Here is a 19811-nt window from a genome sequence, read left to right as displayed (position 1 = left end):
CTTATGAAATTCTAATTTAAAAAATTTAAAATATACACTGTAGAACTACTTTTATTTTATGTATGATGGTATTCAGATATTGAAAACAATTCAGTGACTTTAGAATTAACATCATATACAAATCAGATCTCAAATTTTTAAACACAACTGGCAAAAAAGAGTATCCGAATGTATTACATGTATTATTATTAGGTGTAATAATTACTAATGGATGGGAAATGAAGTTCTAAAAGCAGTCTCTTTCCACCTGGCTTTAAGAAATTATTTAGATACAATTAAAAAAACAACATACCACACACACACAAACTGAAGCATATTTTTAGTGCCATTGTTGAATTTTTCCTTAGCAAAATCTCATTTTTTGTAAACATCGCCAGAGTTATTAATAAATGAATAATTTATAACTAGATCTGGGCGAAAACCACATCACGGAGAACAAACCCCCAGATTTTGAGCTGGAGGCTTCTTTCATTCCTCTAATTTTAGCCTGATTTGTGTCGGATTCTAAATTAGAAAGGGTTTAATTTCCAGTTCAAATGTAGCTGAAATCTCATAAGAATAGATACACCTGTGAGGTTTCAGTTAGAGGGGGCCCTCATTTAATCCAAACAGTTCACAATATTTCATTGCCAGTCCTGATACATCCCTGAGGCTCAACTTCTAATTTAAACCCGATATGGATCTGAACACTGTTTTCTCAGCCCAACTTTGTTTACCACAAGCCCTGACCATGGTGAAAATGTGTCCAATAAGTATCAGAAAATATGGAGAATTCATCTTTCACTACTAGTTTTACACACAATACTCCTTAGATTTTGCAAGCTCATTAGGTGAGGTGTATATTAATGTAGCCTTAAAAATGTTAAGGTCTCTTATATAGAGATTAGGTAATGCGTAGTCGTCTTAGAGTTGTAGAAGACTAAACATAGAGAAAAGTGGTGAAATTGTGTATAATGTTTATATCACTCAGTTAGACTTTCTATAGTAAAGTCTACAGTCCAGGGTGATGATTTACATTTTTTGTATGTAACACATGAAAACATGACCTTTGAAAACATGTTTCTTCGAGAGAGCTTGAATGGTATCCCATTAAGGCTTTGAGTTTCTTTGATTTTTCAATTGAATACAAATACCATACTATTAAATTGCAAGTTTCAATTAATCAACTACAGAAGCAATTATTTACCTATTAAGAAAATACTGATACATCAGGAACAGACTGATAATGAACTCTTATTGTTACTGGTAATATTTCAGATTATCTGAGAAGTAAAGGGATAGTCTCTCCCCTATAGTCTCTCTCTCAGAATCTGAAAATTACTTTGTTAAAGAGGCTGCTCAAAGGAGCCCTAAGTCAACAGTGTAATCCTGTTGCAAAAAAAGCAAATATCATTCTGGTATGTATTAGCAGGGAGTGTTGAAAGCAAGACACGAGATGTAATTCTTCCACTCCCTTCTGGGCTGATAAGGCCTCAACTGGAGTATTGTGTCCCGTTCTGGGCACCACATTTCAGGAAACGTGGATAAATTGGAGAAAGTCCAGAGGAGAGAGCAACAAAAACGATTTAAGGTCTAGAAAGCAAGACCTATAAGGAAAGATTGGTGGGGGGGAAATGGTTTGTTTAATCTGGAGAAGAGAAAACTGAGGTGGGATATAACAGTTTTCAGGTACATAAAAGGTTGTTACAAGGTGGAGGGTGAAAATTGTTGTTCTTAACCTTTGAAGATAGGACAAGAAGCAATGGGCTAAAATTGCAGCAACGGAGGTTTAGGTTGGACTACTGTCAGGGTAGTTAAGCAGTGGAACAAATTGCCTGGGTAGATGTGGAATCTCCATCACTGGAGGTTATTAAGAACAGATTAAACCAGGGGTTCTCAAACTTCATTGTGCCACGACCCCCTTCTGACAACAAAAATTACTACACGATCCCATGAGGGGAGAGCAAAGCTTGAGCCCAAGCCCCGCACCCCTGGGAGGGTGGCGGGGGGGCAAAGACCAAGGGCTTGAGCCCCAAGTGGGAGGCCTGTAACCTGAGCCCCGCCACCTGGATTGAAGCCCTCAGGCTCGGGCTGCAGGGCTCTGGTGCTTTGGGCCCCAGCAAGTCTAATGCTAGCCCTGGCGACCCCATTAAAACAGGTTCGTGACCCACTTTGGGGTCCCAACCCACAGTTTGAGAACCGCTGGATTAGACAAACGCCTGTCAGGAATGGTCTAGTTATTTCGTAGTCCTGCCTTGAGTGCAGGGGACACGATTAGATGACCTATTGAGGTCCCTTCCAGTCCAACACTTCCATGATTCATCTCGTAAAGTTCAACTCACCTGAATAGATTTTTTCATGTTGTGCTAGAATTTAAGAGAAATTAACAATGTACAAGGATTTGATTAAAATTTTAACCATCTTTTTCTGAAGTCAGATGTTGAATATTAGCCTTGTAGAGAACAACTGAGAACTAGTACATTGAATTCAGACATTTCAATTTTAAAAGGAGCATGTAGAATTGAAAAACTCATAAATTCTCCTCTTGGAGTTAGTCTGTTTGAAAGCTCTGACATTAAATGTGTCTTGCTCTGATGATACCAAGCTGGGATGGGTTGCAAGTGCTTTGGAGGATAGGATTAAAATTCAAAATGATCTAGACAAACTGGATAAATGGTCTGAAGTAAATAGGATGAAATTCAACAAGGACAAATGCAAAGTACTCCATTTAGGAAGGAACAATCAGTTGCAAACATACAAAATAGGAAATGACTGCCTAGGAAGGAGTACTGCGGAAAGGGATCTGGGGGTCATAGTGGACCCCAAGCTAAATATGCGTCAACAGTGTAATGCTGTTGCAAAAAAAGCAAACCTCATTCTGGGGTGCATTAGCAGGAGAGTTGTAAGCAAGACTTGAGAAGTAATTCTTCAGCTCTACTCTGCACTGATTTCGTTTCAACTGGAGTATTGTTTCCAGTTCTGGGTGCCACATTTCAGGAAAGATGTGGACAAATTGGAGAAAGTCCAGAGAACAGCAACAAAAATGATTAAAAGTCTAGAAAACATGACCTATGAGGGAAGATTGCAAAAATTTGGTTTGGTTAGTCTGGAAAAGAGAAGAGTGAGAGGGGACATAACAGTTTTCAAATACAAAGTACATAAAAGGTTGTTACAAGGAGGTGGGAGAAAAATTGTTGTTCTTAACCTCTGAGGATAGGACAAGAAGCAATGGTCTTAAATTGCAGCAAGGGAGGTTTAGATTGGACATTAGGAAAAACTTCCTAACTGTCAGGATGGTTGAGCACTGGAATAAATTGCCTAGGGAGGTTGTGGAATCTCCAAAATTGGAGATTTTAAAGAGCACATTAGAGAAACACCTATCAGGAATGGTCTAGATAATATAGTCCTGCCATGAGTGCAGGGGACTGGATTAGATGACCTCTTGAGGTCCCTTCCGGTCCTATGATTCTAAGATTCTGTGACAATCAGTTAGCATGTCAAGTAAAAGAAATTCAGCGAAAGACAGAAAACTAGTTAAGTTAGTGAATTATGTTGCAGAACATTAGTTTTGATATTTGTAGGGTTTTTTTAAAGAACATTTTCAATAAGTAATTTATAGACTGACCATGTATAGTTTGCAGTCTTTGGCTCTTATATTAGAACTTGTTTGTGCTAACGTTCAGTTTAGCCATCATCCTGTTTTAGCTGATAGGCTGTGGGAATTCTCATTCACAGTGAGAGGCATTAATTTACTGGGTAATTCTCACCCGTAATGATACAACAGAGGCAATTTAGTACTAGAATCCAAGGGCTGGTGTCACAATCCTATAGTTAGGTTCGACTTTCCTTTTTTTTCTCCTGTTAACTAGTGGGATTTTTTTCCCCTTTCTGTTCTAACTTTTGTCCTTACATACGTAACAGCAGAAGTTAGTTTCAGATAGCCCAAGCCATCTGCCCCATTCAGTACTGGTGCTCCACAGGCAGGTCAGGACAGGCTACTATCTGCCATAACATCTTGGTCCAGCCCAGGTGTTGATAGCTTTGTTAGAGGTAGGTAAGCACTTGTCCAACTGTGGGAGTCTTGTACCACTTTTCTGTTTCAAGGGGCCACTATCAAAATGGTTGCCAGATTTCTGGTTCCTCTTGCCTTGGAAATCTCTTCAGCCCCCAGGGCTCCCATAAATTCTGCTCAATAGCTTGAGCCATTTCAATTTCCTTAAATCCACCTGTGGTTGTTCAATACCTCAACTTATTGTCTGATTGTTCTAGTCCACACTTTGCCTGCTGAGCTCTCTTTCTTTATTCAATTTACTCAGACTCACACGATTCCCTGCTATATGAATGCTTAGTCAGCACCGTTCCAAATGACTTTGAGGAGTCTGACCCACCTTCAGTGACTTGCAAGCACAAAGCAAAGGTTAAGGATGTGGAGTTGGATTACAGTTTTGGTTAAAACTTTCATGTAGTCTCCTAAAGTTATCTCATGTTTGGATGACATTGGCAGATTATTTAGTGAGAATAATGTGGTTCCCTTTATAGAAAGCCAAGTCTCCTGATATCCAGTAGGAAGATGAAAAATCTGCTACTTTTTTGTAGTTACTTTTAAAACAGAGGTTAAAAAGTGTATAGTTTTCCAACCTGTGAATCCTTAAATAAAATCTTACTCTGGCTTTTCTCTGACAAGGTCCATAAGTAGAGAATACCATAATCATTATAAAAGTCAAAAAGATTGAATCTGAGAAGCTCATTTCTGTCCCCAGAGTATATGCTTCCATTTCTAAGTGATTTCAACATAAACCATCCTGTCTGAGCATGTAACTGTTCTGAAAGGATCCTGTTGGCAAGCATGTTAGCAATGTTTCTAAAAGGGACCTTGAACCTGATTTTATGATCTGAACGGTGTCAGCGATGAATGAGTTCTCTGACCAGCACTGGGTCAGATTTCCTTCCACTCTTGAAACAAAGTTCAGGGACTAAATGAGTGATCAAAAACTTTAATGTGGCTGGACTAAAAGCTATCTATGTAAAAATTACACCACTTTAGTCAACCATCCTGTTTCCTGTGAGTATTCAGAATTATGTCTGCTCACTTAAGTTTCAGAAATAAGATTTTTAACACTTTTTACCTTTGTTTTTTAGCTTTGGGAGAAGGAGTTGGATTCTATGTTTAGAGGCTTCCAAAGTGTCCAGAAACCCTTCGGCTGCTTCATTGTTTGGAGCATTGTACCTCTTCGTGTCATACAAATCTCTCTTTTAATTTCTGTACAATAGCTTAAACTGGGACCCAATCTGAAGCCATCTCAGAGTTTAGGTAGCTGCTTTGGAAGCTCTTGACTTCTTTATGAAGCAAGGTATCCTCATGACTTGCTATCATGTGTGTCATTTCAATTATACCAATTTATAAAGACTTAGACCTCAAATCAGAGTTTATTCCTGAATGGGGCATTCTGTAGTTCTGCAAACAATAATACAAACTCCGTTTCAGCTCCAAGGTGACACTTATACTTTCTGTCAGTCACATACTCTTTTTTAATTGCCACCACTTCGCCAGGTGGGAAAGTGAGTTGTAAGTTATTTCCGCGTAAAGCTTAACTTCCAGTTTCATCATGACAGAGTAATTCTTTGTTCATCCTCTCCTTTTAATTCCAAAAACTAATACTTGTTTTACTGTAGTCAAAATCTTCGTATTCTCCACAATGTGCTCATAATTAAAAAATAAAATAAAATCATCCTTCACCACCTAAACCTCATAGTAGCCACAAAGTACTACATTCATAGAGCAACCTAGTTTTACAAAATGGTCTTTTTAAAAGGGAAATAAAATCTTTAAAGACACTATTTGATGAAAAGTCACACTAGTAAGGAAGCTTAAATTTTCTTCAGCAAGCCTAATAGAATATCTCAGCACTTACTCAACCAAACTCATTGTTACCTCATAAGTAGAGAAAAATCAAGCCACCTTCTTCGAGAGATTGTCAACATGGATTCCGCTCTTGGTGCACATGCGCCCTATGGATGTGAGATTGGATTTTTTTAGCCAGCAGTGTCCATTGCCTCTACACCTGTGCCCTAGATACTCTCACGGCCCCTATGTAAGGGCTCAAAGGGTTGGGTGGGCCCAACAGTCCCTCAATTCCTTTTTAACCCCAGTTGCAATACACTGGTGAAGGGCAATAATATGGTTATACAGTTGACAGCACTCAGTCATCAACTTTATGCATAAGATTTCAATGGGAGCCACATGGGGAACTCTAAGGTAAAAATATCTCGATCTCACTGGACCATCACTTGACAAGTCATAGCCTGATCTTTTATTAAAGTACAAATGCAGAGTTTGGCAACCATTTAGTTTGTTTTTATTTGTAGATCTATAAATTACAATGCTTTAACATGAAAGGTTGTGTTTTGTCTTTGTCTCTAAATACCAATGCCTTATGCTTTATATACCTAATCTTATGGTTAAGGCACTGGACTGGTATTCTTGGTTCAATTGCTGACTCTGTCTCAGGCTTCTGGTGTGATCTTGGTCCTTAGTTTCCCACCTGTAAAAGAGAGAGAATGCTTGATTTCTTTTATTCTTTGTCTAACTTGTCTATTTAGTTGGTAAACTCTTTGGAGCAGGGCCTTTATATTGTATTTGTCTGTGTGGTGCGTAAAATGCCAATGTTTTTGGGGGCCTTTAGACAGTACCATAATACAAATAAATAATTGTGCTAGCATATCAGACAAGAAATTTTTATGTTGTGCTATAAGGTATTAATAAAATGCTTTTTTCTTTTTTGACTCTCCATAGGCCCTGCTCTCTGTACTAAAAGAGAGTCATCGCACAAGAACTGTTTTTAGAAAAGTTGGTGGATTTGTGTATGTCACATCTTTACTTGTTGCTATGGAAAGATCCTTGTGCTCTCCACCTAAGAATGGCTGGGAGAAAGTAAACCAGAATCAAGTGTTTGAACTGCTTCACACTGTGTTCTGCACATTGACTGCAGCAATGCGCTATGAGCCAGCCAACTCGCATTTCTTCAAAACAGAGATCCAGTATGAAAAGCTGGCAGATGCTGTTCGATTGCTTGGCTGCTTCTCAGACTCAAGAAAAATAAGCCCCTTGAATGTCTTCCCCTCAAATACACAACCATTTCAAAGACTACTGGAGGATGACCTAATCTCCATGGACTCTGTGGCACCCACACTAAGGCATTGCAGTAAACTCTTTATTTATCTCTACAAAGTAGCCACAGATTCTTTTGACAGGTATGATCTGTTTTCCCTAAAAAATGACTGGTTTTAGAAATGTGGTGTTTGCAGGATTTGATGTTTCCACCTTTTTCTTCATCCACAAAGTGGAGCAAGACATTTTCCTCTACTCAAATGTAAACCTCTCGTATTGCTATTTTCAAGAATGGGCAACATGACCGTTAATGTTGAATGTCTTAGGTCATGACACCAAGCAACAGAGAGACATTTAGTTTAAGACCATTTGATGGGTTAAAACTGTCAACAAGTAGTCTGCTTCTCCAGTATTTTTATTATCCATAAGTACTTGATCTTTGTCCATAATATCATAAAATTAGAAATATGCTACTTTGCAGTACACACCAACTTCTGATTGCCATAAAAATGGGAAACACTAAAAACAAGTTATTTGATCGTTATGACATTTATTTTAGACAGTAGAGATGCCATCCTTGAAATTGCCATTTAGCTTTTTAAAATTTATTTAACATTAGAGACAATGGAGGCTGCTAACTACTTGAGATTTTAAAATCCTATATAGTAAATATACCTCTTAATGGTCCCCTACAAAATAACACTTATTTTTGAAGGAAGTTCTCACTTGTAACATTTTTTTAAAGAAACTAATAGTGCAGCGATGATTTAAGCTTCATTGCTTAAATCGCAAAGCTGCTGTTCCATGTCCAGGTGCTATATGTCGGGCAAGATTTTCAAAAATAGATGTCTTGCGTTAGGTTCCTAGTAATATTTAAGAAGCTAAATAAGAGACCTAATAAAAATGCTGAGCATTTGGCAGCTTCTGATGAAGTCAGCGAGGAGCTGCAGAGTGCTCAGGTTTCCTTAACTCAGAGCACTTCTTCAGGTGTCTAAATATGGATTTAAGAGCATAACTTCAAGCTCTCGTTTTTGAAAATTTTGCCTACTGCCTTTAATGTTGTAAGAGAGCAAATCTGTATCCCTTCATCTTGAAAGAAATTAGCATAAAAAAATCCTAGTTACTTTGTATTAAAATTGTTTGAAATATTTGATTGAAACATTTTTGAATTAACCAATTGGTGATGTATACAATACATGCTGTAATATTGGCTAGTTGTGGAATCTGGTGAATCAAGGATGGGTAACTAAATCGCTAGTGTCATTGCAAATGCATTCCTTTCTAATTTCCTTTTATTTTCCATTCCTCTTTAATCAACACTTTTTCTTCCTTTCTTAAACCATCTGATGGTCATGTTTTTGCAGAGTTTATTCTCAGAATATTATTTTAATCCCATCTAATACAAGTTAAACTTTTTTATTTGCTCAGAAATGACCTATTGTCAATTCCTGTTCTACTTACCCTTGAAGGATGTTTTAATGTGCTGGTTTGATTGTGTAGATTACCATATCTGCTGAGTAATGAGCAAAAAAAATTGTTTCCCCTAATTATTGTGGAGTGGTGCACGTCTGTTTGTTTTACCTGATGCATGTTCCTCAGTAGCATTCTTTGTTGTCCTTGCTGATTCTGTAGGATGGATCCTATAAAGGTTTTTACTGGTTAGTGGTATTGTAAAACTAACAAGCTTCTGGCTCTCCTTTTCTTTTCTAACTTCTCTATCCCACCCCTGTCTGTTTTGTCTGTAGTCGTGCAGAACAGATCCCTCCTTGCCTGACAAATGAGACTTCTCTCCCCTCTCCTTGGGGTACGCCAGCTTTGTCCAGGAAAAGGTACTGATCCTTTAAGAGAAGTTGATCTCTCTTCTGGTTTCTCTTGTCACTGTTCTTGTTGCTTTTTTTCTCAAGCTGCTTTTTGTGGCGGGGTGTGTACTGTCTGTCTTTCTTTGTTCTTTGAGGAAAACAACTTGTCAACTTGTAAAAGAATTAGGTGGCTCGTGGGCTAAAAGGTACTTATTTGTGCATCATGTAACAACTTTACAGTTACGTTTAAAAATTGCTTCTAGTACATAACACTAAGTTACGTGAAATCCAAGACAGAAATGGCTAAGTTCTGAAAGCAGTTAATTTGCACCTCTTCAAAACAAATCAAATATTTTTATAAGAAATCATCTAGGAGGTACAGACACAGCTCCCAGGGATCAAGTCCAAGAATGCAGTAGTAGATAAATTCATTTAAAAAAAAAAAATCCCATATGAATTTCTCAGAAAAGATATTTTTTACTTTATCAGTAAACGGAGTACTATTATGATATGTCTATTGCCTACAATTACTGCTTAATGAAAATAATAAACCCTTCGGAACATATACTACTGACAACTGTGGAGGCATGTGAATGTTAAATGGCTTGGAAAGTGAGTCCAAAATCTCCCAAATTTCTGAGACTGTCAATTTCTGAAATCCTTTCTCACTGTTTTCTTTTTCTCAGCTAATGCTTTCTTAATACTTTTATTTAAAAAATGAAGTAGATCTGCATTTAAAACCTGTTTTGCAATACTTGCAGTAAAGGAGATTACCACAAAAATACCTTTTTTTCACCTTGCTAAGTGAAGTAACACAGTCACTCGTTGGTATTCTTCTGGGATTGGTTTGGAAGGGACTTCCTGTCTAATAATCTAGCACCTCTCAGACTGTCATTTCTTTTCTTTTCTGATACTAAGGCATTTAGGAGCAAACTGCGCTGTTACAGAAGAGAGAAGTGTTTGCTGCCAAATTAATTTCTCTCTCGCGCATGTTGAAAGAAAGAGCTTTCCTGTGGAGACCTCCTAGTGTTTTGCCTATAAGATTGACCTATTCCACTACTGATTTGTATTCTCTTCATCTGCATCGTTCTATTCTCTTAAGTGTAAATGGCATTACTTGCTCCTATAAACTGAATTTTTGAAATTCACAGATATGCAAAAAGCACAATCTTGCCAGTAGAATGCATTTAGTCTGCCAAACATAGGCTTTTAAGGGCAGCTGACGCCAGAGGATAATGACTAAGAAGGTGCCAGCTTTGTAGCTAGCCCAAAGTATTAATTTAAAAAAATATTTTAATCTTTTTAAGTCTTCCCAAAGTGAAAATGTGGCAGTCCTTTGGATGTTTAAAAAATAGAAGCATCAGGATAGGATGTTCAACCTATCAGATCATTTAGTTTGGCTATTAACATTGAAGACACTTGCTAAGAGAACTGAATGCATTTTCTATAGATGTTTGATTTGTAAACAAATTGTGCCTTTCCATTGTCATGTATATTCTGTCAAATAAGTTCAAGAAATGATTCACATAAAGGATTGATATCATCTTGGGCTAATTTACTGAATATATGAAACAATTTATATAAAAACAGGTACAAATAATTAAACATAAAGGCCAAGTTTCTTAAAAAGTCTATTTTTAGGTGTATATATATGCCCAATTTTTCCCAAGCACCTCCCTCCGGTTGACTAGTGGCAGATCACCATTTTTTAAATTAAGTTCCTTAATTAGGAGCCTAAGTTTAGACTTGTGTTTGTTGAAAATCTCAGCCAAAATGCTCTTCCAAAAGCAGTATTCTCTCTCCACTTTACATTTCCTTTTTCCTGCACTGATCTCCCACTTGCCATAGTCTGTTATTCTGCTATCTAGTTTATATAACTTATCCTAGGTTAGCAGACTAACAAGCACAGAGTATGGCGTTATATGAACAAAAGAAATTTATTTGCTATCTATGTACAAAAATGTCTAAAAGTTCTGTCTATATACAGTTTTTAAGCTCTCTTAATTATATACACAAACATTCAGTGCACTGATTTTCAGTCTTGTTTACCCAAAAGATGTTGCCACGTAAATATTATTGTTTGTATAAACAGAATACAGATAACTTGTCTAGTCAATGTTTAGTTACGTACACAGTGGTTTTTATGTAGCTTAGAAGTACTGTGCTTTCAGCCATCTGTATGATTAGATCATGCATTATTGCTTTAGTGCTAGTTTGATTTCTGGGAATTTCAGAAGTAGAAGAGCTGACTGGACATTATCTGAACTGTCATCTCATTCAAGAGGATGCCAGATCTGTGCAGAGGAACACTTTTTGGCTTGACACCCTAATCAAAAGGCAAATAGAAAAGGGAATGTGCCTTTCATTACAAATATTTTTTATCCATTAACTTAGAAAACTTTTGGATAACAGTCACTCTGAGACAGACTTCTACAGTGGTTATCCGCAACAAATGCTACTCAATTTTGGCTAAATCTGTTGGAAATAACTTTCTAACTATAAGATTGTTAAGCACTGGAATAGGCTTCCAAGGGAGGTTGTGAAATCCTCTCTCCTTGGAGGTTTTAAGAACGGGTTAGACAAACACCTGTCAGAGATGGTCTAGGTGTACTTGGTCTGCCTCAGAGCAAGGGGCTGGGCTGGATTACCTCTTGAGGTCCCCCAGGCCTGCATTTTTATGATTCTGTGCTTATCTTTGTTGACACATAGTTATAATTAAACCCAATAGTTTAAGTTTGAGTTGGACTTTTTTCAGTCTTGTCTCTGTCTAGGAAGACCTGTATATTTTCTTTGTTTACATTAACTTTTTTCCTATTGTCTTTTTCTTTTCTTCTCTCCTAGAGGGCCACTATAAAAATATGTGCTAGAGACAGCTAGGTGTGATGTACCTAAGGTTCTGGAGGTGAAATAGGAAAGGAAACAACCAAATTTAGTGAATACCTTTTGTAATATTTTTTTCTGAGCTGTAATGTATCTTTCCATTCTAATAAGTATTCTTGAACTGGTATTTGTGGCCTTCTGGAAATAGGAATCCATTGTAGAGAAAACTGAAAAGGAACATTTGAATATTTTAAGCAGACCCAGACCTGGAAATCATCCAATTAATTATTGGTAGTTTGAGGGACAAATGGGGATAGTTCATGCTTTCTATAATGCAAAGAAGAAAATAGTATATGTTTGATTGCATCCCTTTCCCTACAACCTTGAATGTCATCTTAGACTGTAAGCAATTTGAGGCAGGGGTCATATCTTTGTGTTTATACATCAACCTAGCATGATGGGCCTGATCTTGACTGGGCCCTCTAGGCATTACTGTAATATAAATTACAACAACAGCAACAACAAAAGGATGGTGTTGGCAGCCACAGAATATGACAGTACTGTAAGGAATGATTTCTAGGCAAGTTGAAACTCTGTGGAAAAATATTTTTTGAAATTACTCTGATGTGAAGTTCAGTTATGGATCCGTTCTGAAATACTGGTCAAAAAGTCTTAATATAACACTATATGTGGACTTGTAATCCTTAAGAAATTAAATGCCTGTGAACTCTGACACTTGAGACTTACAAGTGTTTATTGTAAAGAAGCAGGACTTTTCCTATTAAGCAGAAAAAAGTTATCAGCTAAAGAATTACCCATATCTTTAACCTCAAAAAATCATCCAAGTATTGAGAAACCTATTAAACCAGGGAGAAAAGTACTAGATTAATAACATTTACATGATAAAACTGCCAGACATTTTTAATTTAGGGCTAATTTAGTACACTACTGCGCTACATTGGTGCTGCTGTAGCATGTCTAGTGAAGATGCACTATGCCAACAAGGGAGTGCTCTCCTGTTGGCATAATTACTCAACCTCAATGAGAGTCTGAAGCTGTGTTGGCGGGAGAGCGCCTCCTGCTGACATGACCATGTAGACATGGCTTTAAGTTGATGTAACTTATGTTGCTCAGGGGGGCTGCTTTTTCATATCCTGAGCAACGTAAGTTACATCGACTTTAGTGGTAGTGTAGACAAGCCCTTAGTTTAATAAGAAAATACCCTGAAATAACTGTGTTTTGGGCCTTGGCCATACTAGAGATCCATGTTTTTTTTTTTAAATGGAGGTTGGAGTCAAGCACAATTTGTGAAAATACTTTCAAAAGTGGTTTGGGCAGCATTCAAAACTTCTTGGGAGGGATATGTCTTTGAACTAATTTTTAACCTTACCATAGAATTACCTGATTTATCACATATAAAGAAATATATCGTAGTTTTTTAAACAGGCGGTGAGGAATCAAAATATTAACAATTTCCTCCACTTTAAAGGCTCACATTCCAAGAAAGAAATGATAGCGCTCTTTTTGAAGACTGTTCTGAAGGCAAAAGTAGATATCTATAAAGTAGTAGGGAATATTGTGACCTGCAAAGAAATTGTTACCTAGTATTTATGCTTTGTGCCCACATTCTATGTGAAGATGCACATATACTATACATATGTTGCATATTTTTTGTAATGACTATCAGTCTTGTCAAGAAAAGAAGCCCCACATGAGCAATATTAGCATCTAAATCATTGCCTCAAAGCATCTGTTCTCTGAACTGCCCTACTGCCCAAGCTGCCGAATCTGCAATAGTCTTGGCGCCAGAAGTATGGCATGAAACTGTTACTGCTGAGAATCTCATTGGAATGCAAAACGGTTATGGGCTTATAGACATAAGTGGTTGCTTATGCCTTCAAAGCATCTGTTCTCTAGTGTCGACATGCTGAACCTGCAGAAGTCCTCTTGGATCACAGAAGCTCCATGTAATGCTAATGTTGCTGAGAGGAACTCATTGGGAGAGTGAGAACGTATGGGCTGCTAGCCTAAGTATATAGTTGGAACAAGCTTCATAATCTTGGGAGTTAATTGTTTAAATTGCCTTCAATTCTGTAATAGTGAGTTTTCAAAGCAGCTGTTACAGAGGGGAAAAACTGAGTGACGGATGATGAAAATTGATTTTGTCCCAAACATTTGTCTAAACGTTATTTATGGACTGTTTATACTATTGTGTGTAATGTATTCTACTCTATGTTGAAGTGAAAATTTTTATGAGGAAATATATTTTTCTTGGGAGATATTATCTCTTTTCTAACAGGAAGTGGCGTTCCGGAGCTGGAACATATTATGGAAGTGAAATTCTCCCTACTAGTCCCGGAATAATATCTACTTGTGATTTCAAGAAGAGGAAATCATCTGGCATGTTTAATTGGGAATTTTCTATGTACAAGTTGAATGTTACAATAGTTAATAGAGAAGTGCAGAGCTAATAGTGAATGGGTATAATAAAAGCTCTCTTTCCTCTTGTCCTATAGGCATGCATATCATTCTGTTTCAACTCCACCTGTGTACCCTCCCAAAAACATAGCTGATGTGAAGCTCCACACAGGACCCACGCTGCTGCAAAGCTCTGATGCTGTCATCATTCACCCTGGAGCTATGCTCGCCATGTTGGATCTTCTAGCCTCAGTTGGGTCAACTGCACAGCCAGAAGTAAGCAAATAAGCTGTAGTCCTTAATGTTGAATCTGACTAGGGGAATGGATAGTAAAAGGCTACAGTGTCTCTTGTCTGTTTGTTGCTAGTTGAAATTTAGTGTAGGAATTAGTGAATTGAACGAAGGTATTGATTAAATCAAAGTTAATAGCTGGAGGTGGTTTAGTGCCCCCTAAGATGTGCTAATTGTAGTCCAGATATCAAAGAGTAAGAGATTACATAATTAGACCATATGCATAATTGGCACTAATTGCCTTTATTACTGAAAGAACCAGCAGAGATTTCAAGGAAATGGGCACAGACTCTACAATCTTTCACCCTGCTCCTCTCCAACCTACCCCTAGGTCAGGGTAAAAGACATGGGAAGGGTAGTGTGAGGAAGCTTGCACAGCTGCTGTCCTTCTACCCATGTTCTAGTGGTTATGTAAGAGGACTTCAGTCTCCAAAACTGTCAACCTAGCATTTATATATGCTCTTTATTTATTAAAAAAAAAAAAAAAAAAAAGGTGGAAAAAATCCTTAGTAGTAAAAGTAATATGGCTGTTGGTAGAGAGATTATTTTACTCATGCTTTTTGGTGTAGTACAATTCAGATAATAGACCAAATATATGTCTTTTTGTCAATATAGCAAAGGTTTACGGTATAATATGAGTTTTATTTGTCCTTTTTATTATACTTGCATTTGTAAGATTAAGGTAATCAATACAGTTGAGTAGAAGGAGCATCATAAATAATTGCTTACATAAAAAATTATTTCACCAGTATAAATCATTTTGGTTCTTAGTCCTCTTTTACTTTTTGATTAAATCTCATAAAGTAAAAGTGTTAGCAAGTGTTATGAATTTTTTGCTTTCCTTTCTGAAGCATTAGATACTGTATTATGCTGGAGAGGCAGGACACTAGACTGGATAGACTAGTCATCTAATCCAGTATGGCAACTTTTTTTTTTTGTTATCTTCCATTAGAAACAGCTAAGGGTATCTTTAAGTTTAGCAGTGTAGAAAGTATTAAAACCCAATATTTTATAGTTGTATATATTCTTCATCTTATTACACAGGATTTATGTGATATTTTTGCTAACTATTTTAAAGAGATTTCAGTTCAGATATTTACTCCACAGATCCTTGTTTATCAAAATGAAGCTCCAAAAGCTGTCAGGCATGTATAGCTATGACAACATTTTGCTGTTTTTCTCTTTTGAGTTTGGAAGCCTTTTTGTGTTCACAGTTGTAGCGACAAATGTGCTGCATATGGCACAAAGTTTATTACAGTGGATGATGTGGGAAAGACTGTTTTTGGCAACAGCTTAGAGCTGATAAGGATAAAACTTCTAAGCAAGTTGAACATATTTCTAAGTCTGCTCACTTCTGTTTAAAGCAGAAGTTCTTTTCATCAGGTGCACCAGAGCAAATTTCCTTGGCAGAGTTCTAATCAATGCATTGTTTAATTTATTTGTCCTGTTTCAAAGAGAAGGGAAACATACTTAAATTAGACTCTCTTTTCTCATTTTTAAAATTGCATTACAGGACATCCTGTGCTAATTATTTCCCTTCTAGTACATGGGTATTTTTATTTATTATATTTTGCAGCATGCATTGGATCTTCAGCTTGCAGTGGCCAATATATTGCAATCCCTGGTGCATACAGAAAGAAACCAGCAAGTAATGTGTGAAGCTGGACTCCATGCACGTCTTCTACAGAGATGTAGTGCCGCTCTTGCTGATGAGGACCATTCATTGCACCCCCCACTCCAGAGAATGTTTGAAAGGCTGGCCTCTCAGGCACTGGAGCCAATGGTGTTGAGGTCAGAAAGATTTTTTTCAGGTCACTGATGTTCACATTGGGTGGGTCCAATCTGTCAAAAAGTTTGGTGTATAGATGATGTTGGTTGGTCAATTTCAGCAACTTCAATTTCTTAGTAAAGTATTAGAAAAAATAGCTGATTGTTTGTGTTCGATAGTGATCCTGTTGTATATAGCCTTGCTGTGGTTAATAAGAATGTTACCTTGTGAATATAGTATTTTTTCAATGTTCAGATTTAAGCTGCCTTTCTGATGTTTTTAAATTATAGTGTCGAAATACATGTCCTTACAGCTTCTAGTTTGGCTGGCAGGGAAGAAAAACTTAGTTAAAAATGTGAAAAGAACCAAAAAGAAGTAGCCACTGTTACAGAAGATTCTTTATAGACTTTCTAAACAGTATAAAGTAACTTAAACTAGATAAGACTTAAATCTTCCCTTTTCTTTAGCTCTTTATTTTAATTTATGTATGAGGGGGAAAGAGATGCCTGAAAGGAGAAATGTCTAGGACAAACCTCTCTAGTTGGTGGGGTTTTATTACTGGCTTACTCTATAGTTTAGTGACAATTTCTGGTCTTTGTGAAAATAGATTTGCTATAGCGTAATGTACGCGATTTCTGAGAGAAAAATAAAACACATTGAAAGGCTGATGACCAAGCTCTGGTCACTGACGTTTCTTGTTGGTAACAGTATGCACTGTGATTGCTACAGTTTAAAGTTAGTTTTTTTCCACCTCCATGTTAATGCAGGTGTTCTAGTACACCTTTCTTATGGGCTTGTCTACACTTAACAGAGCTGTAGCGCTTAGTGAAGACACTACCTATGCTGACAGGAGAGCTTCTCCTGTCGGTGTAGGTACTCCACCTCCCTGAGAAGTGGTAGCAGTGTTGATGGGAGAAGCCCTCCAATTGACATAGCACTGTCTGCACTTGGAGTTGAGTTGGTATAACTGCATCATTCAGGGATGTGAATTTTCCACACCCCTCAGCGACATAGTTATACAGATATAAGTTTGTAGTGTAGACCAGGGCTAAGCCAGCAATAGAAAAGAATTTGATATTGTTTGTTCTCTGCTTAATACTTCAGTGGTTTGAGCATTAGCCTGCTAAACCCAGGTTTATGAGTTCAATCCTTGAGGGGGCCACTTAGGGATCTGGGGCAAAATCAGTACTTGGTCCTGCTAGTGAAGGCAGGGGGCTGGACTTGATGACCTTTCGGAGTCCCTTCCAGTTCTATGAGATAGATATATCTCCATAATAATAAAAGTATCTTGGATAGATTGAGTAGTGCCTGCAGTATTGAAAACGGTAAGTTACGCAATTAACTAGGTGGCTAGTAATGACGTATGGAACTTTTCCCTGCTGGATTGTCCATTCAGATCTAGCCGAGATTAACTGGTTTACAGTCTGATTGTTGATTGGTTGTAAGAAGCGGTATGTAGTGTCAGTCCGGTTTTTAGTGGTGTGTATCCACATCAGAAACTACAACTTCAGTCGGTATTCTCAGCTGAGGGATCGAGGATTTAAATCGGTCTGCAGACTGAACTACGCTCTTGTCTGCTTGAGGTGGTCCTTTTGTCAACATTGTGGCACATTGGTGATAAAATGTGCAGCCCATTTTGTACCTTTCTGGAAGAACAACAAGTGACTTAAATCTTTAGGGTATAATGAGCTATAATTTCACAAAACAAAGGAAAAAAAAGAAATCTGAGAGAAAAGTCTACTTACTTTAAAGACTAGAATGTATGTTTTTACTACTATATTTTAGCAGTGTGGTTATCCAAAAATATGTAATGGTTTATTACAAAATATCGCATCACAAATAACTAGAAATCATAACATTTTGTGGTAATGAGTGAATTTACCACGTGTGTGTGTGTGTGTGTGTGTGTGTATACACACACATACACATTGTGTATGCAGTAGTTAATTAAAAATAGAAATAGTTTTGAATCAAAATATTTTTGCTTGCTGTCAGTATTTGTTTTTGGAATTCATATTTTATTTAAATAGTTTTAATATTTTCTGTTTTGTGTTTGGTTGCAGATTTTAAAAATGAAAACAAGTAAGCAACTTGCTTTGTATAATTTCTTTGTCTCTCTTATCCAGGGAATTTTTACGTTTGGCAAATCCTTTGAATTGTGGCGCTTGGGACAAAAAGCTGTTGAAACTGTACCGAGTGCACAAACCCAGCTCATTAAGCTATGAACCAGAGATGAGAAGTAAGTGTTCAACATCAGAAATATATTTAATCGGCAAATCTGATTTATAGCTAATAAAAATTTATAGGTAAAGTTCCAGAGAGACATTGACACATAATGAAATAAATAATCTGAATGATTTGATGGGGTTTTTTTAGTTACTAAGGGGAAAAGTAGCTATCCAATTATAATTAAAAAGCATTATTTTCACAAAAGGTCTTAACAACAGTATGGGATCTGTCACCACTTAAACTAACTTACTAAATAAATAAATCCTGTGAGGAGTATATAACTTTAAGGGACACCATCTACTTAACTATTACTCATCTCTGATTTTTAATCTTATCTTTACAAATAGCATCTAAGATTACAGTAATTCAAAGATACTTTGTGTATTTGTGACAGCCCTTTGTGTATCATCACCTTTCACTGTTTCTGCTGCAATAATTGCTTAGGCTCCAGCCATGCAATTGGTGCACTAACTCAGATCCCTGAAACAATTCCCATTGCTTAAGTGGGACTCAGTGTGATTGTAAAGATGTGCACTATCATAACTGCAGGATCAGGGACATTTTCAGCTTTCCTCTGTCTTTCAAATGGCAAAAGGTGAGAGGGAGAGCATGAGGGGGTATTGAAAAAACATTTTTTCAAAAATAAAAATTGTGATTTGAAAATCCATAGAAATTGGCAGGGTACATGAAATTAATTGCAATTCAGTTTTTAAAAACTGATTCGTTTTTAAATTGGTGGTATATCTTTTTAATAGTTAGGAAGTTCAGGAATATAATTGTTCACTATTCATTGTCTTTGACATACTAATATAGGACTGGAAGGGACATCCTGACTCACTGAGTCCACTTCTCCCTCCCACTCCCCGTTCGCCCCCACCCATCCCCACTTCAGGCCACTGCATCATATAATCCATTCATAAATGTGTATCAAGCTCCATTTTAAATGTAGTTAGGTTGTCTGCCCCCGCTACTCCTCCTGGGAAGCTGTTCCAAAACCTTACTCCTCAGATGGTTAGAGACGTGCTTCTATTTTCCATCTTAAATTTCTTCATGACCAATTTATAGCCATTTGTTCTTCTGCCAACGTTGTCCTTTATCTGAAATAGCCCTTCTCCCTCCCTAATGTTTACCTCTTTGTTGTATTTATAGAAAGCAATCATATCCACTCCCAGCCTTCATTTTGGTAGGTGAAACAAACCAAACTCTTTTATCCTCCTCTCAAAAGAGAGGCTCTTCATTCCACTGATCATTCTAGCGGTCTTTCTCTGCACTGGTTCCAATTTCAAGTCATTTTTCTTGAAAGAGGGTGACGAGAATTATACACAGTATTCCAGATGAAGTTTTACCAGTGCTTTTTAAAATGGCATTTATACTTCCCTAGCTCTGCTGAAAATTATTT

General features: G+C 37.1%; 1 protein-coding gene across 4 annotated transcripts in view; it reads left to right on the top strand.

Moving 5' to 3' along the window:
* WDFY3 (WD repeat and FYVE domain containing 3) overlaps positions 1-19811 on the top strand; it is a 292238-nt gene that overhangs the window by 148122 nt on the left and 124305 nt on the right. For 3 of the 4 annotated variants that reach the window (XM_054029390.1, XM_054029391.1, XM_054029389.1), the window contains exons 13-17: positions 6773-7230; positions 8833-8916; positions 14223-14400; positions 15992-16206; positions 18310-18422. In XM_054029390.1, coding sequence (XP_053885365.1) covers positions 6773-7230; positions 8833-8916; positions 14223-14400; positions 15992-16206; positions 18310-18422 — 1048 coding nt within the window. The remainder of the gene's footprint in view (positions 1-6772; positions 7231-8832; positions 8917-14222; positions 14401-15991; positions 16207-18309; positions 18423-19811) is intronic. The other variant, XM_054029392.1, reaches the window with a different exon arrangement.

This window comes from Malaclemys terrapin, chromosome 5 (assembly GCF_027887155.1).
Source record: "Malaclemys terrapin pileata isolate rMalTer1 chromosome 5, rMalTer1.hap1, whole genome shotgun sequence".
Classification (NCBI taxonomy): Eukaryota; Metazoa; Chordata; order Testudines; family Emydidae; genus Malaclemys; species Malaclemys terrapin.
This window is presented reverse-complemented; position numbering and strand designations above follow the sequence as displayed.